Genomic DNA, 26259 nt, shown 5'->3' with positions numbered 1-26259 from the left:
CAATATGCTAATAGGTGGTCAAGTAAGACGAGTGATCTGAATGGAGACCATCCTTTGAGTATTATTTTGTATCTGCAGTTAGAAATACCCTGTGTAGAGTTCAGGAACACTTAAAAAGGAGGAATAAATTAACATTTATTGAGCACCTGCACTCATGACATTTGTGAAGAGTTACTTAATATTCATAATAATACTATAATAAAAAATTACTATCTTTACTTTGCTGCTGAGGAAAATTCAATTCAGTGTTAGTAACCTGCCCAAGATTAGGAGACTGAGAAATAGCAGAAATAGTACCTGACCTAAATCCAATGGTATAGCAGTCCATTCTTTTCGCTACAAATTGGGGGTGTAGTAAACAAAAAATTGCTATCTGAGAATCTTTTAAAAGTAGAGTTTATATTCTGTATAGAAAAAAAGTCCTTTTTAAAAGTATCTCTGTTAAATGATTCCTCTCCTAGTCTACAGGATTATGTGCAACAGGTACACACAGTGGGCACATGGAAAGAAAATACATATACTTACCATTGGTAGACAATAAAAACTGAGCAGCATTTTTCTGGGGTAACCACCTAATTTTGTTGATCTTTTCTTCTATTTCTAAACTTTTCAAGTAGTCAAACTCTGGTTCATGGCTCTGGAAGGTGCTGTAAACATTATATTCTCCTCTGCTATGAGACTGGATTTTGTTCTAAAATGAAAACAAAAATATATGGACCATTGTTGAAAAATATTTCAAAATAATCAAATATGTAATCAATTCCAAAGGACCCTGCTAATTCTCGACAGCCCATTAGCTGTGTCTTTATACAATTATATTCTATTTTTTATATTTCTAAAGGCCTTCAAGGGTTAAATGAGAAAATTTAAGGGGGAAAAAAGGCTAAATAACACTGAATAAATAAGCTCAATTCATTAGGGAAATAATGACGTTAAATATGGATCAATCTGATTGCTAATTTACTCTTATGTATTTGATGGTATAGAGGCATACTGATGAAAAAAACTCTGAGCACCCATAATAAGGGAGTTCATCTAAAGAGTAATGACTAAAGAAAGGCTTGCCCAGAAAGAGCTAGAGGAGGCACACCCTCTTTCTCTGCCCACTTTAGGGTCAACTCCCCAATCTGTTATAATATGATGTACTGTCCTTTTCCTTTCTGATGCCTGCCTTTTGGTTATTTCGCTGCTGAAAGCTTAAAAAAAAGGGGGGGGGGATCCCTTATAAATGAAGGGATCCCATTTGACCCCTGCCTCCCACCCCAAGACTGCTGTTCCAGACAGCTTTGTCACCAATCAAGTCCATATTCAGCACCACCCAGCAATAGCCCCATGCACCCTACAACAACTATTTACTCGCCTTAAATTTGCTTTCTCATCTTATGAACCTGGCACACACTGATGATTAATTTCATTTAGTATCACTTTGAAAACATAATTTAAGCTATCTCGTAAAGGGACTACTTGTGAACTACTTTGGTTAGCACTAATATCTCAGCAAAAGTGAGAATTATAATCATATTCAGAATTTCATCTTTTATCACACAATTAAAAACATTTTCATAAAAAAATTTAAAACTCTAGTTCAAAGAACCACCTATGGAAAAAGTTTAAATAAAAGAATGAGATTATTATTGACAGTCAACTATTTTAAGTAAAAGTGAGTTATCCAGTGAAATGTTCATGCCTTCTTAATAAAAACAGCCTATTACTATTCTCCATATCAAAAGGAAACTTCACCGAATCATCTTCAAAGTCTACATTTTGGGTTGTTTTTTTCCAGCAGCCTGACGATCTGGGTTGTTCATTCATGAATGGTTGTATTTAAACCCTTGGACAGCAGTATCAGTTATTACAGGGCAAGTCTGCCAGTGTTAAGAATGCAGTGTCCCACAAAACGATCCACATATTGGGGACACACAAGGGGTAAAAATCAGACTCAGAGCCTTGGTCTCATCACCATACCCACACACCAAATTAGGCAGCCTATTCCATTAACATATATAAATACTCCAGTGTCACTTTAAAGCTCCACACATCTTCTACCTAAAATGACTCACCCAGTCTCACAGAGTTTATCATTACACTCTACAAGGAAACCACAATATCATTAAACAGGCAACTCGATTTTTAATATAAACCCTGCGTTTTAGACTGGTTTTTCATCTAACACTTAAAGAGACTATAGTATATAGCACCATGTACACGTAGAGGGAAAGACAGAATCCCCACATTCAAGTAACCTGTGTACGTCAAACTTCAGTCAAAGTAGAAACTGGTTACGGTCTACACAATTAAGGCAAGCAATATGAAGGGCCAAGGGCGAGGCACACATTGTATTTGATGAGTTAAGAAAAGCACAAAACTACAGAAATATTTTCTGAAACAGAACATGAACATCTTCCGGTAGACTCACGGACAACAACATGAGTCTACTAAACATGATCTCTTACAGAATCCAAAAACAAAATCATAGAGGTATATGGCAATTTCAATGGACTGCAAGAAGTTCCATCTCTTTGCAACAGGAAATAAATATATGTATCATAAACGGAGAAAATTTTGTCTAAAAAGCTCAAGATGCCAGGCTAAGCACATGCACTAGCCCCTCTCTTCTGAAACTTTACTAAAATTATCATAACAGAACTTTTAAAAACAAGTCCACAGGACAAAGAGTAATGGCAGAAATGACAGCAGCAGTAACAAAACAGAAGAGGCTATAAAACATGGGTATAAGTGGTAACTGACAGTAGACTGCAGAGAGCTGCAATAGATTTTCCCTAACACTTTGGGAGGGGATGTTTAGATTATAATGACCATGATAGCATTGTTCCCTGCACAAACAAAGTACAGTGAGCAAGCCTGAAATAAAAGAAACATAACCATATACTCAACACTGAGCCATTCAAATGAGAATGCATCAAAATCAAACAACGTTTTTGTTTTAAAAACCTCTCCTACAGTCATACAGAATTGTGACACATCCTTCAACAATTCATACTGGCTTTACCTGCACAGCATTTTCACCTCCCTCTCTTTTCTTGCTTGCCTTTATGATCACTATGAGAATCATCTTCCTAACCATACAATCTATTTGCATGAAAGTTTCTACGGTAAGTTTAGATGTGCTTTATTCCCCAGCACCTATAACAGTACCTGGCACATGTAACAGGCATTCAATAAAGATTTTCAAAGCAGGACTTAGAATGAGGTATGTCACATACTTTACATGCATTAGAAACACAGGACACAAAACCAGTATCACACATTTTCAACACAGATGCAAAGAGAATTCACTAAAGGGCATCATAACCAAGTTTTAAAGCAAAGTCATAAAGACTGTGTACTGGCACGAGGATAGACCAATGTGCCAATGAAACAGAACAGATGGCCCAGAAACAGGCCTAAATGATGACAAAGGTTGCCCTGCTGGGCAATGGGGAAAGGATGGTCTTTTCACTAAATGGTGTTAGGTTGAGTATTCATAGGAAATAAAATGAAGCTCGACCCCTTCCCTAAACCACTCATGTGAAGTGATTACAGTTGAATAGGAGATATAAATGTGAAGGTACAATAATCAAGTCCAAGGGTAACACGACCCAAGAAAACTTTTCTGCAATGATGGAAATCGTCTGTATCTGTGTTGTCCAGTATGGTTTTGCCACTAGTCAAGTTGAGCACTAGGCACACACTGAGCACCGAAAATGTGGACTGCAACTAAGGAAGTTAATTCTACAATTTATTTTTAACAATTTAAATTTATTTATTTATTTATAAGGTGGTCAGGCTGACTTTATTTAAAGAGGGCCATGGAGACAGGGACCACTGCAACAGGGTCTTGCAGCGGGGGAGAGAGAACAGGCTCAACTTCCCATTAATTTAAATAGCCACATGGATCTAGTGGCTACAGTATGAATCATCCAGTTCTAAAAGGTAATGGGAATAATTTCCTGGACCTTGGGGTTGAAAAGTATTTCTTATAGAGGACAGAAAAACCGGTAACCCTAAGAAAAATACTGATCAACTGTATTACATTAATAATCTCTATTTATAAAAATACACTATTCAGGCTGGGCGCAGTGGCTCAAGCCTGTAATCCCAGCACTTTGGGAGGCCAAGACGGGCGGATCACGAGGTCACGAGATCGAGACCATCCTGGCTAACACGGTGAAACCCCGTCTCTACTAAAAAATACAAAAAACTAGCCGGGCGAGGTGGTGGGCGCCTGTAGTCCCAGCTACTCGGGAGGCTGAGGCAGGAGAATGGCGTCAACCCGGGAGGTGGAGCTTGCAGTGAGCTGAGATCCATCCGGCCACTGCACTCCAGCCTGGGCGGCAGAGGGAGACTCCGTCTCAAAAAAAAAAAAAAAAAAAAAAAAAAAAAAAAAAAAATACTATTCAAAAAAATGAAAAGGCAAGTCACGGAATGAAAAATACTTCTAACAAAATGTGTATGTGTGTGTTTTTTTTTTAAATGGGGTCTTCCTCTATTGCCCAGCCTAGTCTCAACTTCCTGGGCTCAAGTGATCCGCCCAACTCAGCCTCCGAAAGTGCTAGGATTACACTGAGCCACTGCCCCTGGCTCCTCCAACAAATATAACTGAAAAAGAGTTCATCTGCAAAAAATGTGAAGAAAGTCTACAAATCAGTAAGAAAAATGACACACAACACAGTAAAAAATTATAAGAGATTTCGACAGTCACTTCCAAAAGATAATATCCAAATAGCCAATATAAAAAGCAGCTCTGGCCAGGAGTGGCAGCTCATGCCTGTAACGCAACACTTTGGGAGGCCAAGACAGAGGATTGCTTGAGGTCAGGAGTTCAAGATCAGCAACACAGTGAGACCATCTCTACCAAAAAAAGAGAAAAAAAAAATTAGTCAAAGTGTGGCAGTGCATGCTTGTAGTCTCAGCTACTGCGGAGGCTGAAGTGGGAAGGACCACTTGAGTCCAGTAGTCTGAGGCTGCAGTGAGCTGTAAGCGCACCACTGCATACTCCAACCTGGGCAACACGGAAACACCCTGTCTCAAAACAACGTAACAACAACTCAATCTCAATGTGAATCACGAAAGTAAGCACAAGGCCGGATGTGGTGTCTCACACCTGTGATCCCAGCACTTTGGGAGGCCGAAGCAGGCAGATCACCTGAGGTCAGGAGTTCGAGACCAGCCTAGCTAACATAGTGAAACTCTGTCTCTACTAAAAATACAAAAATTTAGTTGGGCATGGTGGTGCATGCCTGTAATCCCAGCTACTAGGGAGGCTGAGTCAGGAGAATCGCTTGATGGGAGGAGGAGGTTGCAGTGAGCGAAGATTGCACCAACTGCATTCCAGCCTGGGTGACAAAGCAAAAAGACTTCGTCTCAAAAAAAGAAACAGTAAATACAAACTTAATTCACACCCACAAAGTGTTAAATTTTAAAAGACCGATAATATAACACAAAGCACTGGCAAAGATGTAGAACAGCCATAAAATTTATATACTGTTCACAAGAATAAAATTAGCAGAACTTTTTACTGTGATGTCTGCTAACAGTGAATGCCTACCCTATGGCACAATAATTCTACTCATGACTGTACAGCAAAAAACATGAGTAAGAATGTTCACAGCAGCATTATTCATAATGGATAAACCGTGGATTCCATTTATTCAAAGTTCTAAAACTACAGGTCAAAATAATTGTAAGAAGACAGGCTCATAAAGGAGAGGAAGGGAAAAGAGAAGGGTTTGTGGAAGTGTGGGAAGTTCTGTTTCTTGACCTAAATAAATGTTTGCTATGTAATAATCTGCTAGTGTTTTATGTACTTTTCAGTGTATATTTAAATAAAGATTTAAAAATATATACCACACATATGTTGCAGCCCCTATGGAAAACAATGTGGAGATTCCTCAAAAAAGCTAAAAATAGAACTACCATATAATCCAGCAATCCCACTTCCGGATTTTATCCCAAAGAACTGAAAAATGGGACCTGAGAGAGGTGTCTGTACAGCCATGCCCATTACAGCTTTATTCTCAAGAGCCAAAAGGTGGAAGTAACCCAATCAATGGTTCCAACAGTCTCTTCATCTCCCTAACTGGGAGGCAGTATTTCAACCTGAGAAAACACTGACAATACATAAAACTCAACACTACAAAGTGATACGTACAACATGAGTCTCCTTCTGTAAAACAAAACAAAAATCCCTGAGAAAACAAAACACACACACACATACATACATTCCCCCCACCCACCACCAAAACTAAGCAATAATATTTCCTCTTAAATGAACAAAAAATTAAAAATGTGATAATGACCACTGTTTTAGTGACAAAAAGACAAAGTCACATACTACTGGTAGAAGTATAAGCTATTCCCACAAGCCACAAGTTTACTGAACCTTGTCACCTAAGTTATAAGACGGAATATGTTCTTCCCAACTATTCAAGTAACCCTTTCTACTCATTGGTTCTAACAGTCTCTTCATCTCCCTGACTGGGAGGCAATATTTCAACCTGAGAAAACATAGACAGTACATAAAACTAAACACTACAAAGTGATATGTACAACATGAGTCTCATTCTGTAAAACAAAACAAAAATCCCTGAGAAAACCACACACACACACACAGACTGGTCTTCATTCTTCATTCCTGTTACGGGATGATTTTAATTTTATTCTTTGTGGAAATGATACACATTTTTCATATTTTCTACAATAAACATACTAAGAATAGTCAAGAGTTAAAGGCAACTTCTGAAAAAATTTCACTTAACATTTTGCAACAGCTACTTCTAAATGTAAGTAACTCCACTGTGCTTTTACAGGCTGAGTTTCCCTTATCCAAGATGCTTGGGACCCGAAGTGTTTCAGATTTCACATTTTCTTCCATATTTTAGAATATTTACATATACATGATATTATCTTAGGGAGGGGACCCAAGTCTAAATATGAAATTCAGTTGTTTTGTATGCACCTTATACATATAAGCCTGAAGGTAATTTTATACAGCATTTTAATAAATTTTGTGCATGAAACAAAGTTTTGACTGTGACCCATCACATGAGGCCAGGGGAATTTTCCACTCGTGGTATCATGTCAGCACTCAGTAAGTCTCCAATTTTGGAATACTTTGGATTTGGGGTTAGGAATGCTCGACCTGTCCTAACTTTCTCCTTCCTTAAATGAAACTCTGCAAAAATGTAGGACATATTTACTTTGCTCCATGAAAAAAATTTAAAAATTTAAGAAAATATTAAATGTATTTTACTTTGATCTCATATAACAGAAAATAAATATTTTTAAGCCTCCAAATAGAACCCTACTAAAACTTACTGTTTATTAATGTTCACCTTCTATGTAGTGTAAGCAGTCATTTGTTTTATATTTTACAGCAGTATAAAAGTATTTTTAAAAGAGTCAGTGTTTTGTGAAATGGCCATTCAGGGATAGTGGCAGAAATGGTACAAAACAAAATTAAATGATAGTTGATAACTACTCTCAACACATTCAGAAAATATGGGGAACTTTCTAGAATAAAGCAAAACACAAGTCATTTGATGAAATAAACGGAAAAGAAATCTCAAAACTTTCTCTAAACTAATGACAGTCATGGAGCACTTCAAGATTTTGCAAGGCCTTATTATAAACTATATTCACTAAGCTAATACTCATTCACTGAGTGCCTATTATGTACCATGTACTAAATGCAATTTGGAAGCATATCAGTCACAATATCCTCTCAAAAAAACAATAATATAGTGGGAGAGATATGTGAATGAAGGATACCTGGTTGAATCAAATCAACAGCATTATTATTTGTCTATAAGATAGTCAAAAAAAATTTAAAGGAAATGCATAAAATACAACTAATATAATGTTTTAAAACCTGAAGTTGTTAATATGCTTTCACTCAGATTATCAAACTAGCTAGAATGTCTGTTTCAGACTATGCTACAGATTAAGTGATAAAGTTACATAGGAGGAATGCTTATTCCACATTTTACACATTACTGAAAGGAATGGAAAAAAACAAACCCTCCATGCACATGCGCGTGGACACACACAAACACCCCACATGAAAACTGTGCCTTGCTCAGATGCTGGTGCTCTTCCCAGTTCTATCAGCAACCAAGGAATGGAGGCAGATCTCAAGGCTCTCCAACCTTGTTTCTCTCAAAATGGAATTTCAATCTAACTTGGACCCTTAAGGAGTTGGTTTCTCTCTGACAGAAGATTCAGATGAACCCCAAATGGTATTAGATGTAACAACAACAACAAAAAGTCTTTTTACTACTTGTGTCTCCTTCCCTTTGAAGTTCATAAAACAATCCCCTGGATCCCGTTTTCTTCATGCGTTAAATACAATTTATTCTCTCAGGAAAGGATAGTTTTGGGAATTTAATGCCAAAGCAAGTAAAGTTCAAACACTAATTTCTCTTTCAGACAAGGATCAAGCCCAATGAGTGCAAATTCTATCATTTAGAAACAACATGATGCAGGTAAATGCATGACGCCCTGGCATTTGAGGCGCCTGATTTCAGACTCTTTTCTGTGCCTCAAATTGGAGAAATAACAAATAAGATTGGACCAGATGGTCTTCAATGTCCTTTCCACTATAAGAAAGGCCTCCCTACCCCCAATAAATTGACTACAGATGAAGTTCGCTAGAAAATTCCCCTTTGCAAAGGCACAAGTCAAATCCTTAATAACTAGATACTAAGAAACCTGCAACAACCTCTATTCTGATCAAGTATTTACTTTGAAAGGGTATAGAGACATATTTGAGAAAGAACCCAATTTCAATACATTTCAAAACCTATCTGCACAACTCAACTGTAAGAAGGGACAAATAAAGTAGAAAGACTAGTAGAGCTCATTATCCTTGAATAAGACTCTGAAAAGCTAAAATACAGTGAAGTCTAGACACAACTCTGCAGATGACTGAGCTAATGAGCATTTTAAATCCATGTGAAAAAATTTAAATAAATAATGCAATAACCAGCTGGGTGCAGTGGCTCAGGCCTATAATCCCAGCACTTTGGGAGGTCAAGGTGGGCAGATAATTTTAGGCCAGAAGTTTGAGACCAGCCCGGTCAACATGGTAAAACCCTGCCTGTACTAAAAACACAAAAATTAACCAGGCATGGCGGTGCGTATCTGTAATCCCAGCTACTCAGGAGGCTGAGGCGTGAGGATGACTTGAACCTGGGTGGCGGAGGTTGCAGTGAGCTGAGATCGTGCCACTGCACTCCAGCCAGGGTGACAGAGCGAGACTCTCTAAAAATAAAATACTACTACTACTACTACTACTACTACTACTACTATTACTACTACTACCACCACCACCACCACCACCAATAAAACAACAACTACTACTACTACTACTACTACTACTACTACTATTACTACTACCACCACCACCACCACCACCACCAATAAAACTACTACTACTACTACTACTATTACTACTACCACCCACCACCACCACCACCAATAAAAACTACTACGACTACGACTACGACTATACGCTACTACCACCACCACCACCACCACCACCAAAAAACTACTAACTACTACTACTACCACCACCACCCCACCACACCACCACCACCACCACCAAAAACAACTACTACTACTACTACTACCACCACCACCACCACCACCAAAAAACAACTACGATACTACTATACTATTACTACTACTACACCACCACCACCACCAATAAAACTACTACTACTACTACTACTACTACTATTACTGCTACTACCACCACCACCACCACCAATAAAACTACTACTACTACTACTACTACTACTACCACCACCACCACCACCACCACCAATAAAACTACTACTACTACTACTATTACTACTACCCACCACCACCACCACCACCACCACCACCACCAAAAAACAACAACTACTACTACTACTACTACTACCACCACCACCACCACCACCACCAATAAAACAACTACTACTACTACTACTATTACTATTACTACTACTACCACCACCACCACCACCAATAAAACTACTACTACTACTACTACTATTACTACTACTACCCACCACCACCACCACCACCAATAAAACTACTACTACTACTACTACTACTACCACCACCACCACCACCACCACCAATAAAACAACTACTACTACTACTATTACTATTACTATTACTACTACCACCACCACCACCACCACCAATAAAACTACTACTACTACTACTACTACTATTACTACTACTACCACCACCACCACCACCACCACCAATAAAACAACTACTACTACTACTACCACCACCACCACCGCCACCACCAATAAAACAACTACTACTACTACTACTATTACTACTACTACCACCACCACCGCCACCACCAATAAAACTACTACTACTACTACTACTACTACTACTACTACTACTACTACTAACAACAATAACCTGCCTGGCAATCTGAGAATGGGTGGGGAAGGTGGAAGAGAAGAAAATCACTTCATCACATGATTTAGGGTAATAAAGTCTAACTAAATAATAAATTTAAAAGGGAACAAAAGAATGTTTAAATAACCTTTAAACATTTTTAATGTTTAAATGTTTTCTGTGGGCAGAAAAACAAAAAGTAAAACAAAATTTAAAGGCAGCCATTCAACAAAGCTGAAAAACATAATGCCTGAGAAGAAGAGCTGATGCCCTCTCTCACAACATGTGGCCCATCCAAATTCAATAAATACACTACTAGAAAAAGAGGGCACAGAACAAGATACTTTAATTATTGGGAGTATTAAAGGGTAAAGTAAAACCAAAATCCAATGAAATAATGTATTTTCAATCACCAAGTTGCTACTTTTATTTCTTTAGAAAGAGGGAAAAACACAGTAACGGCAAAGGGGCAGTCTCTCACCTCCCGACCCTGAAAAAAGAAGCAGAAATAATCTAGGAATCTAACAATAGAGATGAGATCAAATAAACAATTATGCCGTGTCATGTCATTACAGAGATGATGATACAGAAAATTCAATGACATGAAAAGGTATTCACTATACAGTATGTGAGAAAAAAAATCATACAACCCTAAATTTATAATCAGATATTTAGAAAGACATGCCTTTGGTATATACCAAAAGTTCTTATTTTTGTTTGGCGGAGTTATACATGCATTCTTTGTCATTTATCCATATTTACTAAATTATCTACATCGAGCATAATGAATTTATAATTAAGAGGGAAAAATTATTAAGAAGAAGAATACAATGAAATGTTTTATATGTGTGAGGCTAGGGAGAGCAGGGAAGGAGGAGGAAAGGTAAATAAATTCCAAATTTATTAATTAATTTAGTAATTAATTCCAAAATCACTGGGCATTATTAATTTCATAGATTTGGAGTTGTTTTTGGTGGAGAATTTCTTGGGGACAGGTTGAGCATACCTAATCTGAAAATCTGAAACCCAAAATGCTCCACAATTCGAAACTTTTTACTGTCAACATGACACCACAAGTGGAAAATTTCAGAAAATTTCACACCTAGCCTCATGTGATGGGTCACAGTCCAAACTGTTTCATGCACAAATTATTTAAAATATTGTATAATTACCTGCAGGTCATGTGTATAAGGTGTATATGAAACAAATGAATTTTGTGTTCAGGGCTTGGTTCTCACCCCAAATATATCTCATTATGTACATGCGCAAATTCCAAAATCCAAAAACATCTGAAATTTGAAACACTTCTGGTTCCGAGCATTTCAGATAAGGGATACTCAACCTGTACAAGAAATACGGTTAATTCGGATGTCTGCTCAACGGGTAAAATTAGGTACCCACTGAGCAGGTATTTTAAATATTTAAAATACACGACATTTTGCTTTTGGAAAATGTAATACCCTAAGGAGCCCCAAAAGATTAACAGGTAGCTGACAAGAATCTGATGGCAGTCTGGAGAGAAATCTGGACACTAAAATTAGGCTGAACAAGAGATGGCTGGGCAAATGCATGAATGAATACCAGGACTAGAACCAAGGCTGTTCGTTCAACTCTCAGTCCATTTTCCCCTCTAATGCCTATGACAGAAAACAGATCACTCATTAATAGCTCATGTCAAAAAGTCTAAAGATCATGTACTTTCCTCATTAGGTATAAAGTAATGAGACTGATTTTCCTGGGTGATTTTTAACAATTAGGCTCATTACACCAAACAGGATTAAAGATTTTTTTCATTTTAAAATCAACAGCCAGCACTGTGAATACTCATCTCAATTTATACAAAATTAGCTTTTACCCACTTACCTAGCACGGTGATCTTGGAAATGTTCATGTATCCTCTCTAAGTCTCATTTTATTTATAAATTTGTAATACATTGAGATATAGTAAACATACAAACATCTTTGTTATTTTGCTGTGACAATTAAGTAAGATTTAGGGATTTTGGTAGAGGGCCTAGCACATAAACTGCTGCTACTATATCCAGGTCAGAGTGCGCAAAGCCATGGGGTGGAAATCAAGAATATGTGGCTTCTGCAGTAGGGGATCACTTCCCTATTAACTGTATGACTTTGGATGGGTAATCTGGTACCTGGGCCCCCAGCTGGCAAAAGGAAACTGCACTACCAGGAGTTACAACTTGGGGGCTCATGGACACAAGGGTCCAACGACAGAACCCAGGAATTTTGTAAGCCTGGATGGGGGCGGGGGGTGGGGGAGGGCAGAGAATGTACACATTCATTTTCACTAACTTCCAGTTAAATTTCAGCATTTCTTTTGATCATGGACACAGGTAACAAACTGCATACAATATTAGGTAACAAACTGCATACAGTATTAGCAATTCTTGTGACTTTGTCACACATAAATGACATTTTAAGATAATCCAGCTGTTATCCACTCATACATTACTCAATTATGAGTATTTTGGTAAATTATTTCAACCTTTATGATCTTAAATATTTTATGCAATTAAAACATTCTGGCAGGGAACGGGGGCTCATGCCTGTAATCCCAGCACTTTGGGAGGCTGAGGTGGGTGGATCATGAGGTCAGGAGATCGACACCATCCTGGCCAACATGGTGAAAACCCATCTCTACTAAAAATACAAAAATTGGCCAGGTGTGGTGGTGTGCACCTGTAGTCCCGGCTACTCAGGAGGCTGAGGCAGGAGAATTGCTTGAACCCTGGCGGCAGAGGTTGCAGTGAGCTGAGATTGCGCCACTGCACTCCAGCCTGGGCCACAGAGCAAGACTCCGTCTCAAACACAAAACAAAACAAAAAACATTCTGAGAAGTCTACAGGATTTGCCAGGCTATCAAAGGAATTCATGGGACAAAAACAACAACACAAGTTAAGAATCCCTAGAAAGCCCTATAAATTGTAGCTCTTACATTCTATGAATGCACCATATACATACACATTCTTGAGGAGCAGGATAGAAATCTGCATTTTATTTATTTGTTATTATTTTTTGAGACAGAATCTCACTCTGTCTCCCAGGCTGGAGTGCAAAGGCACCATCTCGGCTCACTGTAACCTCTGCCTCCTGGGTTCAAGTGATCCTCATACTTTAGTCACGCAGCTGGGATTACAGGCATGTGTCACCAGGCTCAGATAATTTTTGTATTTTTATTAGATACAGGGTTTCACCATGTTGGCCAGCCTGCCCTCAAGTGATCCACCCGCCTCAGCCTCCCAAAGTGTTGGGATTACAGGCATCAGCTGTGACCCCCAACCCAGAAATCTGCGTTTTAAATACATGCAAACATTTTGAACCCTATATAATTTAGGAAGAGAATACCATCATATTAACAATACTATCCATTCTTTTGTGAAAAGCATGCTTTTTAAGGTTTCTTCTGTACCCTGTTAAGGAGTTTTGGGAATACCATATTAAGAATAAAAAAAGCCAGAGGGTACGAAATCCAAGAAACTTACCAGCAGCCCTAGAAAACAAAAATCAAAGGCCCCATACCAATCTAGAAAGATGATTAAAAAGAAGTGGAAAGAGGTACAACCTCCCTCCTCACCTTATGCCTTAGCTGTCCCTTTAACCCAGCACCCATGCCCCCACACTACCTTACAGGGTACAACACAAAGTCTCAGAGAAACTGAAGGTCTGAACAACCCAAAGTCAGTAGGAAACCAGCTACTTTGACAACCGCTAATCACCTGATTTGAGCACCCATGGAAACAACAAAAATCCCTAAAACCTAGAGAACATCATTATCCACTTTAATAGATGTTCGGACTTCCCCTCAAAACCCTGTATTAATATTTTCATTAACAAAAAGAATATACCCTATCATTCACTTTGCTGTCGAAAGCTATTAGAAGCTGTAAAAATAACATGGGTCACTTATAGCAGATCATGCTATAAAGAACACTGGATTTGTTATCAGAATTTTAGACTCTTACTGACCACATGATAGCTGTGATTACATCAGGAAAATCACTTTACTTTTGTGCCTAAAGTTCTTTAGGTGCCCTGATTCTACAACAGAGATTCTGTGTAGCAGAATACCTATACAAATATATTAGTTTTAAAAAACACTATTAAATGACGCTAAAAATATTCAACAATTATCAGTCTGAAATATACTCAAACCAAATGAAGAGCCTCTGAATGACTACTCAGTTTCTTCATGTTATGACTGGGGAATAAACGGACAGGCAGCAAGAGGACACAGATACCCCGCCTGGATCACAGCAAGGAGACTAGCTACTTCTGAAGGGTAAAATGAATGAGGCAGACATGAGGGTTTACAGATGTCAAAGTCTGACGTGCCAAGTTCTCTGCTGCTGTTATATGATCTTTTCTTCTTCCAAGTAAAGATAAAAAAAAAAAGAGTGGGTGGAGATATTTTGGTCCCCAGTAAAGTCAAGTTTAAGAAGAAACCCTGCCACTATGTAAGAGAATAAAGCTACAAAAGATCAAATGCCAGTGTGTTCTGCAAACAAGGCTAGCACCATTATCAGAGTCTAAGAAACATTAGACACCAGTGTACTCTGGAATGAACATATAATAGTTGGATTGCAAATCAGAGACCCAAATCCTAATCTGATTTTTGCTACTAAATGAAGTAATATAACTTTGTTAAATAATTTTTTCTGAGATTTTATCTACAAATTAGGAAAAGACTATTTTTCACTTTTCAAACTGTAACACTATCTTATAGATACATAGATGTGAATTGATAAAATCTCATCCAATTACATTAGGTATTGAAATAAAGGTGCCTCTAAGTGCAAAGTATACGTATTTATGACCAGTGACGTAGATCCTGAAGACAACACTATATTAGAAGCTCTAATATTAAGACAGGGCTTTAAAATGTAGAAAATTAAATAGGCAAAACACACCAAATTCATTGTCAAGACCAAGTTTCAGGAGTGAAAAGTCAATCAGTATCATCATCCTTACTTTATCACTTAAAAACATACTGATATTTACACCACTAAGTAATTCTCAAGACATGTTACTGAGTTTTTACAAAACTCTCCGTTTTGAATTCTTAAATACGGTTAAGAAGAATGAGACACACGAAAAGGAGGTCCTGTTTTTTCCTACCAATGGCCCTTCTCAGAAAGTTATTCTGCTCATTTCTCCTTACAAGAATATGTATTTAAAATACTAGCACTTTAGAATCTTCAGTGGGATTTCAGAAAAGAATCATGGGAAATGATTATCTTTAAAATAATTTTGTCTTATTTTCTAATACAAGTAAAATGAGCAGTTTCAGTAACTATATGTTAGACCTTTAATTCCAAATTAATGTATTACTAACAGCCTTTAGGAAAATACTAAATACTAATACTCTGACTACATTACTAAACCCATATTAAAGCAAACATTTCCCTCAATTAAAAAAATTTTCAGCCATTTTTTCCCACACTTGATTTTGACTTGGACAACAACGACCACAGGAGATGAAAATGACTTCATTCTCAGGTAAAATACTTCCAAATTAGCTTTTAGTTGACAAACTTATATTTGTGACAATGACACAATGCCCTCATTAAAAATGAAGACTTTCTGAAACCCTCAGAATGTTATGCCTAGGGCAAAATCAATTTTTACAAGTTTTTCTCAAACACTTTTCTTTAAAATAAAAGTAAAGTGTGGAGTCATTAACTTTCAGTAAAAAATACATTCAAGGGCTCTGAGAACACCTATGGGAAGGTCTGCTCTAAACTCTAGATAAAAACATTCACATTTTGGTTATCCAGCATGAAAAACAGCAAAGAACACTGAAAAACGACATGTCAAAAGTTCTGGGTTCTGCTTGTTAGTTCTGCCACTAAGTAATAAAGTAATCTATTTATATCTTGGCTTTCCCGTTAGTAAAGAAAGGGAAATTATAATGAAATTCTAATGTAAGCTTCCATGTCAACTCTAAGTATGTCAAGATTCTTATGGTCAAGTTTTTGGCTACTTAAAAACAGAAAACTGATTTAGCTCCCCCCTTCCCACGAGACCATTCTTTGTCAAGGAAAGCTTGACTCTTATTTTCATATTTTCTTCCAACCAAAAAAAATAATAATAAATAATAAAAGACATATTTAGTGTTTGTGCATCTTCTAATCAGACACTATTAACCATTTCTTTTAAAATTAAATTACCTACCTCACTGGGGTGTTGTGAGGATTAATTCATTAGTGTTTGTAAAGCACTTTGAGATCCTCAGGTCAAAGGCGCTATAGAAGTGCAAAGTAGTAGTATTATTACTAGATTCTTTGCTTATTTAAGGAATTTCACAATCCTTTAAAACCTAACTCTGTGTTATGATTTAGACATGTATTTGTAAAACCCTGCAATTTATCCACATTACTTTAAACTTTTTAAATAAATAGGGGCAGAATGTTTCAAAACAACTGATTTTAATGGTTAAACTCTGATCTACAAATGGAAGGAGAGAATGAATAAGAAAAAACCAAGTGTGACAAATTTTGTTTAGCAAAAAATTTTTAGTGAGAAATCTGGTCAATTAAATTTAGAAGTGTGCCTAAGTTGTAAGAAAAACAAAACAAAAGCCCACTTTAATTACAGATTCTGCAATTTTCTCTTTCTTCAAAAAGATAGCACTGCACTTTTAAGTTACTTTACATGCATGTACATGCAACTGTCATTTAAACCTTTACATTTAAATCATTGTAACAGTATTAGTATGAACTGACATCAAAAAAATTGAGCTGCTTTTTCTTTAAACTAGCCTCTCACCCCTCAATTGTACAAAGTAAACCAAGCATTGAGAAGAAGTCAAAGCAACTTTGCTTTACGGAGTTTTAAAGGAAAAATTATAATGAAGGGCCAAGACTTCAAAACCGTTAAAATCTTGGATTATTCCATCACTTTCCACCCCCTTCTCTAATCAAGTATTTTTACAATTAGTGTTATGTTTTTAAACCAAAACAACATACGCTCATGTACACACATGCACACATACAAAGCTAAGAGAACCAGAGCTGTCTATACATTGGACATTGTATTCAATAAACACACACTTCTTTAATAATTCCAACATCCTCTGATGAGATTCTCCAGTGCAGCCCAAGCTCTAGTCCCACGATCAAACTGAAATTTAGCCAATAAACTTTAAACACTTACCTCCTGCTCCTGTTGAAAGATGACGACTCTACCACCTTTATCTCCTGTTGCTAGTAATTCTCCAGAATGATTAAATTCTACTGTAGAAATTATATCTGCTGTATAATTGAGACAAAACAAAAAAGATATTAGTTTTTTTTCCTGACTCACTAGTTTCAGAACTTAGCATGTTTTCCAAACATTCCAAGTCTATGAAGTGTATCTTTGAAGTACATCAACCACCCATCAGAAATAACATGAATCTAAAGTTCTTTCATATTTTGATCCACTAAAAATTCTCCTCAGAATAAACCAGTATGAAACTATTTTAGCAGAGAATACAACAAATAATAATAGCTTATTAATATTTCACTAAATTTGTGAATGCAAAGAAATCAACAATTTGTGAAACATTCTGATAGCACCCTTAAACATCATCCTGCTAATTTTCTTAAATACATTTGATAAGCTTGTTTATGCAAATGCAAATAATCATCTATAATAAAGGCACATATTACTAACAAGGGGAAGGAATTTTAAATGTATAAATACTTTCAGATGGCATTTTAAGTCATAAATTCAAAATCATGGCTTCAAACAAATGTTTGCAAATGGATCCCGCTTTTTGATAGCAGAAATGCTTCGTGCTATGTGCCTTCAATGTGCACGGCTCCTCCAGCTCCCCCATACTACAGAGCCACTAGGATCAGGCATGTCACATGGATTCTACCAACTCAGTGCTGACTTCACAGTCACAATCAAATAAAACTGTCAGGTTTTTTTTCTTGCTTTTTCACACTAGAGCCCTTTTCCTAAGGAAAAAAAGTCTAAATTACAGAAATGGGCATAAGATAAAGCAGTAACATGGTACAATTCATTTTGTGTTATTAACAAGTTCTTCACTATAAAGTGTTAAGCTGAATTAGAAAAGCCCCTATCATATGCATTTAAAATAAGTCAGTTTTATAAGAGAACAGCCATCCTCTGGTCTACAGTAGCTCACTGTTAAGAATTTAAGAATCTGACGATATATACACTTTAAAATTTTAAATTTACTGAAACATGTATTTTACCAATAACCTATCCAGCACTGCATTTCATAATTTTCTTTTAGCAATTTTTTAAAGTCCAGATTTTGAAAAGGTTTCTTTGCTTCCTCCATTGTTAAGTCCAAGGCATTTAATCTTTTTGAACTCTTTCAGAATCTACCAAAAGTTACAAATGCTCTCCCATGAAATTGTACATATTTAAGTGCTCATAAAAACGTGCATATTATCTCAGACTGTTTGGACAACACCTCACCACCAGGTTTAAAAACCCCTGGCTACACCACAGTGGTTACCAGGAAAGAATAAACTTAATGTGTTCACTGCTTACCTAACGCACAAGGCGTAAAACTGAATATACCAGGCTAGTAAGTAAAGCAAACACCAGTAAGTACTGAGAAGTCGTTTGATTAGGAGTTCTGTACTGTACTACTGACTTCTACAGCAAATAAAGGATTAAAAATATACAAAGTCCCTGCACTTAAAGCACATTAGAGTACAACTTGGGGAGATAAGTAGGAGCAAAGAGTAGCAGACAAAAAATAGTGAATCAAATTTTATTTGAGTGTTAGGCTTTAAAATCAAAGAATACAAACATACAGAGTCAAGATTATCTTTAAATTCAAATCCCTCACACAGACACTCTGAAGACACAAATTCTTTCTCGTAAGTACAGCTCAGACAATTTTCCCTACAGCATTATAATTTCCTGTTTTTTAGCCTAACCATCAAATGAACTAGTTAATTTGAATATAAAACCATGCTGTACCAAAAATACCTATCTTTGATCTCTAGAATATGCTCTCAGTTTGGTGAAATGCTCACATCTGAAACCAATACCAGACACATTCTCCTGTTCAACTCAGTGGAATAATGGGCCGAGCTGCCCATTACTTATTTTATCTCTTTCCCAGGTCCAAGTTGTTGCATCCACTTAAATTAACCACAACTCCTCGTCAGGTTGATGAGCTGTTACAACTATCACTTAGTAAGGGAAATGTCAATGACCATGGCATGACTAGCCTGACTATGCTCTCTGCTAAGCAGTAAGTTAGATGGGTAGGTTTGGTGCAGGATTTAAAAAAAAAAAAAAAGGCCTGTTTACCAGGCTGGAGTGCAGTGGCGCAATCATGTCGAACTCCTGGGCTCAAGTGATCCTCCCACCTCAGTCTCTTGAATAGCAGGTACTACAGGCCTACACCACCATGCCTGGCTAATTTTTAAAAATTTTTTGTAGAGACAGGGTCTTGCTATGTTGCTCAGGGTAGTCTCGAGTTTATGGCTTCCAGTGATCCTCCCACCTCAGCCTTCCAAACTGTGGGAAGTTTGTAAGAGCCACCATACCTAGCTGGGCTCAATTTCTACTAAGGAAGAAACCTTAATATTCCTTAAGTGAACTGAATACAGAAAACCTAGAGATGATTAAGTCAGTAAGGACAGCATTACAGTAAAACAACTGAGATTTGAGACTGAGGGGTGGGGTGGGAAGGCACATCCCAAGCCAATTTATTATTTTTTGAGATGGGGTTTTGCTTTGTTGCCCCGGCTGGAATGCAGTAGTTCAATCATACCTCACCTCAGCCTTGACCTCCCAAGTTCAAGAAATCTTCCCATATCAGTTCCCCAAGTAGCTGGGACTACAGGTGTGGACCACCATGGCAGTCTAATTTTTTTTATTTTTTATAGACAGGGTGTTGCCACGTTGCCCAGGCTGGTTTTGAACTCTTGGCGTCAAGCGATCCTCCTGCCTTAACCTCCCAAAGGGCTGGGATTACAGGCATGAACCACAAAACACAACACCTGGCCCTTATCTATTTTATTATAAGACAGAACAAGAATCAAGTAATAAAGCAGTAGGTACAATATTCCAAACTGAAGACAGGACTCACACAACCAGTTATAATGTAATCACTGAACATGCGAATGGAAGAGAAAGGTGAAGGGTGTGTGGGGAGAAGAAAAAGACTTGATTGCAAGATGCAACAGAAACAAGACATTTGCTCCAATAATGTATCACTTCTTATGGCAGGAACAATTATTTTATGATGACATTTTTAGCGTAAAGTGATGTGGTATGTGTTTAGCAGTGAACTAGTTTTGTAGCAAGGGTAAAGAATTTAAAGAGGGGCCCTTGTGTAAGGGTGAGGAATCCTAGAAACAACTGGCCCAAACAACAAGTGGCTGGACATCAGGAAAGGGACAAGAACCAAAGATTTACACCATAAAAGTCAACTCACTATAAAATCCTTGAGGGAAATAAATACTGGGTGAATGGATTACCAATTTTTAGATTTTCTTAAGACACTGGTGTTTGTTACTATTTATCTTGCCAAAAGCCAATAAACAGAAAGTTTTAGAAACAGCCAACCAAGTCACTTTTTATCTGAACAGTGTAATTTTATTTTGGGGAGGGGTAGATGGACAGATTCATGGTCTCCTTGCTGAGATTTTTATACTGCATATATTTAATGTAACCATATTTCTGGTAGGAAAAGTATTTTCCTGGTTTGTAAAACAGAATTTAAATATATCACCACATCATGGTGTTCCTTCCTCCTTTCTCCCTTAAACAAAAGAGAAGAAAAGAAAGATCATATATACAGTTACTCATTAAATCTCTAAGTTTATGGATGATGCTTTGAAAGGTTTTCTAAGTTGTGAAATGCCAATATCTCACAGTCTCACTGGGAATATGACATATAAAAATGATGAAATAAGAAGGGAGAATGCATTCAAATTCCACTCATAGACCTAGAAAAACATCCAGGAATGAGTTATAGGGAGCACTCTGAAGCAGCTTTGTACCATATGTGCCACTGCATACTGGCGTGCCAAAAATGGGGTACGGTCTTGCCTGGTGCTGCAGAGCACCCAGATCTGTAAGCCCTAGTTATAAGCACCCTCTGCTGTGTATCCCAGTGGGCCACACAAACATCACTGCTTTTTAGGAATGCCATGTCATGCAAAAAGTGAGGAAGCACAGTCCTGCAAACAGGGGTACCATTTCATGCTATACCCAAACCGGGCTGGCTAAATACTGGTATCCAGGTTTTAGAAAATAATCTACTCTTAGAAAATATTCTTCTCATGTTCTGATACCCATATGTAGCTAGCGGCTACCAGACTGGACAGCACAAGTCTAAAACATTACAGAGTGGATACTGCCTTTTTTTTTTTTGAGATGGAGTCTCACTCTGCCGCCTAGGCTGGAGTGCAGTCGCGCGATCTTGGCTCACTGCAATCAATCTCTACCTCCCGGGTTCACGCCATTCTCCTGCCTCAGCCTCCTGAGTAGCTGGGACTACAGGCACCCGCCACCACGCCTGGCTAATCTTTTTGTATTTTTAGTAGAGACGGGGTTTCACAGTGTTCGCCAGGATAGTCTCCATCTCCTGACCTCGTGATCCGCCTGCCTCGGCCTCCCAAAGTGCTGGGATTACAGGCGTGAGCCACCGCGCCCAGCTGGATACTGACTTTTATTGCAAACCCAAGAATGCTGGAACTAAGAGAATTCTGCACCTTTAAACAATGCACGCTATCATGTTTTTTAAAAGCAAAAACTGACATCACTGTTAGAGCTATCATACTGAATTTGTACGTGGCTTAGTATATAATATAGTACCTCAGTTGAGTTATATTCTCACAAACCACCACCACGAAAATGTCGAAGAACAAACCACTTCTTTAAAAGGAAAAGAATCTGTCCTATGACCAATTACAATGCTATTTTACAATGAAAAATGCCTGTATTAATCTTACAAAAGAAATTCTGATAGTTAATAAAAAGGAGGACCTTTCAGAATATTAGTCCACTGCCCTACTATGCATTAAGTCAACCCAGCAATTTTAGACACACATTGATTTCCAAATTGTGCAACATAAAAGCAGTATTTAAAAGGCATAAGAACATTTTTTGTTAAAAAAAAGTACTGTAATGTTCTTAAATTTTATTTATACACTACTAATGCAAACCAAGGGATTGGTAATTATACAGCATGAAATTCTGACTTTTTCCACCTCCTCTTTCTAAACTGTCAGCAACCAGGCAGGTTTCACTCTTAGAAGGTGAAACAATTGCTTTCTTTTGTGAGTGGAAGAGCAATTGGTAGTGGGAATGACAACAGTGTCATTGGTCGGTTTTCACTTCATAAGGCCATTTCCTTATTGTCACCTATCTTCTGTTTCTTATGTACTATAATAAACAGAACAGAACACATACAGCCAAAGGTTCAAAAACGTAACTCTCAGGATAAAACTTAGCAAGGGGAAATTCAAATAGTATATATAAATGGGTGTAATTAATAATTACTATCCATTAAATGAATAAATTATTAGTAGCCTTGGCATTCTCTAAATACCTCAGCTCTTGTGTTGTGAGGTACTTTATGGAATCTCTCTGATTTCATAATTTCGCTTGAGGACTATGTCTCAAGTGATTTGAAAGAAATTAATCAAAGTTAGTGCAAAGAGGGTTATAACTGTATTACCTATATAATTTTTTAATACAGCTGAAGGTATTTGAAATACTCAATAGTTAAGAAATACATTGTACCAAAGCTGTCAAATGAAAACAGCAACAAAAACACACAAAAAAGACAAAGAAATACAATACTAGTCACAGGTTGGAAAACCATGGCCCACCACCTGTTTTTGTAAATAATGCTTTATTGGAACTCAGCCATGCCCGTAAGTCGAATAGATGGCACAAACTGAAAATATTTACTATCTGGCCCTTTGCAGAAAATGTTTGCCAAACTCTGCTTTATATTAACTGGATACCGGCATTAAAATAACACAAAGTCATATCAAACTAAGGCCAAAGCATATAGAGAGGTTACAACCAAAATGTGCCAAACACTGTGCTAAGTGGGCATTTATTCTCTTAATCCTTATAACATCACTGTAATATGCGTATCATTTTGAATGTATAGAAGAACAAATTAGAGTGATTAACCTGCCTAAGAAAAATCACACAGTGATCAACTGTCAGACTCGGGGTTCAAATTTAGCACCATAGGGATAAGGTGGCAGCACAGAATTCTATAAATCTCTGGATGATGAATAAAAGAGATGTGTAAGTATTCAGTTTATTGCCTCTTTTTCATTGTCAAAATGTGTGCCAAGTAAAATATTTAGAGCCAAACAACATCAACTTTATACTACTTACTAATTACTACATTACAGTTACTGCCCGTCCCTATAACCAAACTTCTAAATATTTATTCAGCACCTGCTACATTCAAGGCACTGGGTGATACACATTCTAAATTCTAGCTAAGAGAAAACACTGTAACCCCTACAGATGAAGCATTAACCAATAAAGGATTCAGTAAATGTTTAAGAAAACCAAAGAGTATCCTAAGGCAAAATAAACAATTACAGCATGAATTACAAGACATAAAGACCAAGTCAATATGTAAATGCCTGTTTTTAAAAAATAAAAATAAAGGAGGGGAGGAAACAACTGAGAGGAATTGCTTAAGTATTTTTTTCTTTTTTTCAAAAGATACTTTGATATCAATTTGTACCTTTTTTTTTTTTGAGACAGTCTTGCTCTGTCACCCAGGCTGGAATGCAGTGGCATGATCTCAGCTCACTGCAACCTCTGCCTCCCGGGTTAAAACAATTCTCCCTGCCTCAGCCTCTTGAGTGGTTGGGATTATAGGTGTGCACCACCACACCCAGCTAATTTTTTTGTATTTTCAGTAGAGACAGGGTTTCACTAAGTTGGCCAGCTTGCTCTTGAACTCCTGGCCTCAAATGATCCTCCCGCCTCAGCCTTCCGAAGTATTCGGACTACAGGCATGAGGCACTGCGTCTGACCTGTTTAAGTATTTTTAACCATCTGATTTATAGATTTACAGATTCCCGAAAGCGTCATTTGAAACAGCTGATCTAAGCTCCATTCCTTAAGATGCTGACAAATCCTATTCTGTTATTTCCCTCAATATGATTAGGCTTTACAGTGAAACAGTAACAATTTAAAAGGTTAAAACTCATAAAACACTCTAAACATTGCTGTAGCAAATAAAGAACACTGAAAATCCAGAAATATCTGTTTCATGCAACACAAAATAGCATAAATCTTAAGATAACCATGAGGTTCGCGAAAATTCTATGAGTAACCACTATCTCTTAAAATTCTGTATTCCAAATACAGTCACAAAGTGCTGCATTTGTGTAAAGAGCAAGTATCTGCAAACAAACGGGGCTGCCAATGTAGTATTCTAATAAGAAATTAAATGTTCATACCTGGAAGAAAATGCTCTTATCAAGTTGGCTATAATGTATCTTACCTTTCCACAAGTAACATTTGACTTCCCATAAAGCTCTACTAGGTAATTAGTCTCCTCTACTTTTTGTTATATTTCAGTAAAAAGACAAAAATTAACAAAGAACACTAAGACTATATAAACAAAGGTACTCAGAAAAAGTACCCAATAAAAAAGTGTAATTTTTACTACTACTACTTTCAAGAGGTTAAAGTAAAAGACAAAAATCAAAATTAAAAATCTGGTAACTGGTCTTGTTTCTGGCCACGAAGGAGTTAAGATAACCTGAATTTATTGTCCTGCTGTGAAAGACTAGAAAACTGAACAGAGTATATGGAACTGTTTTTCAGACAACGGACAATGATGATGTGTAGGGTGGAGAACTGTTAACTTTTAGAAAAGGAAAAGAAAGTGATCCCTGTATAGCTCTTGCTTACTGACTGGAAGGACCAAGACAGCATAGTGAGAGTTATGAAGAATCCAGAGGCCAGAAAGTTAAAGCAGCTAAAAGGTAAAGGCAGAGTACCCCAAAAAAGGCATCTACAGGCAGCTCACTTAGAATCTTTGGCTGAATACTGATCTGGGCATCTATGAAGTGACACACGAGGGCTCTGAAAAATTAGGGTCCCCACCAGCCATAGAATAGAAATCCCCACCAGCAGGTAGAGTTCTCAGGAGTGTCACACCTTAGTAATCAGGCTAAATCAGCACTAAAGACTAAACTTGTCCTAACAGCGTTTAAAAACAAACATTTGATCCTTGGAAAGGATCAAATCTATCCCAAGTAGCTTAACTATGTGCTAGAACAAAATCCAACACTCTACAATGTAAATTCACACTGTCTGGTTTCCAATCTGAAATTACCAGGAATATAAAAAAGCAGGAAAATACAACCCATAATCAGAAGAAAAACCAATGGAAACAGAGTCAGAAGTGACAAAAATGAAAGAATTAAGCTCCTAGCAGACACGGACCAAAAACAGCTTTTGTAAATATGCTTCGTATGATCAAGAATAAATCATGGGCCAGGCACGGTGCCTCACGCTTGCAGTCCCAGCATTGAGGTGGGTGAATCACTTGAGGTCAGGAGTTTGAGACCAGCCTGGCCAATGTAGTGAAACCCTGTCTCTACTAAAAAAAAAAAATTAGCCAGACGCAGTAGTGTGCTCCTGTAGTCCCAGCTACTCAGGAGGCTGAGGTGGGAGGATTGCCTGAACGTGGGAGGGTCACTTGAACCCGGGAGGTGGAAGGTGCAGTAAGCCAAGATTGTGCACTCCAGCCTGGGCGACAGAACCAGACTGTCTCAAAAAAAGAAAAAATAAATCAACATGATGAGAAATAAAAGACGAAAGGCAAAAATGTGACTAAAAATAAAAAACATATTA

The 26259-nt window shown here is 37.4% G+C and overlaps 1 protein-coding gene across 2 annotated transcripts in view; it reads right to left on the bottom strand.

Moving 5' to 3' along the window:
- PPP2R2A (protein phosphatase 2 regulatory subunit Balpha) overlaps positions 1-26259 on the bottom strand; it is an 83604-nt gene that overhangs the window by 16482 nt on the left and 40863 nt on the right. Inside the window, exons 3-5 of one of the 2 annotated variants that reach the window (XM_030937663.1) lie at positions 17578-17675; positions 16597-16667; positions 526-691 (exon numbers count right to left, since the gene is read on the bottom strand). Coding sequence is in view for 1 of the 2 variants with exons in the window: in XM_030937662.1 (XP_030793522.1) it covers positions 526-691; positions 17578-17675 (264 nt within the window). In the remaining variant the exon portion in view is untranslated. The remainder of the gene's footprint in view (positions 1-525; positions 692-16596; positions 16668-17577; positions 17676-26259) is intronic. The other variant, XM_030937662.1, reaches the window with a different exon arrangement.

Source organism: Rhinopithecus roxellana, chromosome 9, assembly GCF_007565055.1.
Source record: "Rhinopithecus roxellana isolate Shanxi Qingling chromosome 9, ASM756505v1, whole genome shotgun sequence".
NCBI lineage: Eukaryota > Metazoa > Chordata > Mammalia > Primates > Cercopithecidae > Rhinopithecus > Rhinopithecus roxellana.
Note: the sequence above shows the minus strand (reverse complement) of the source record. Positions and strands in the feature narration are given on the sequence as shown.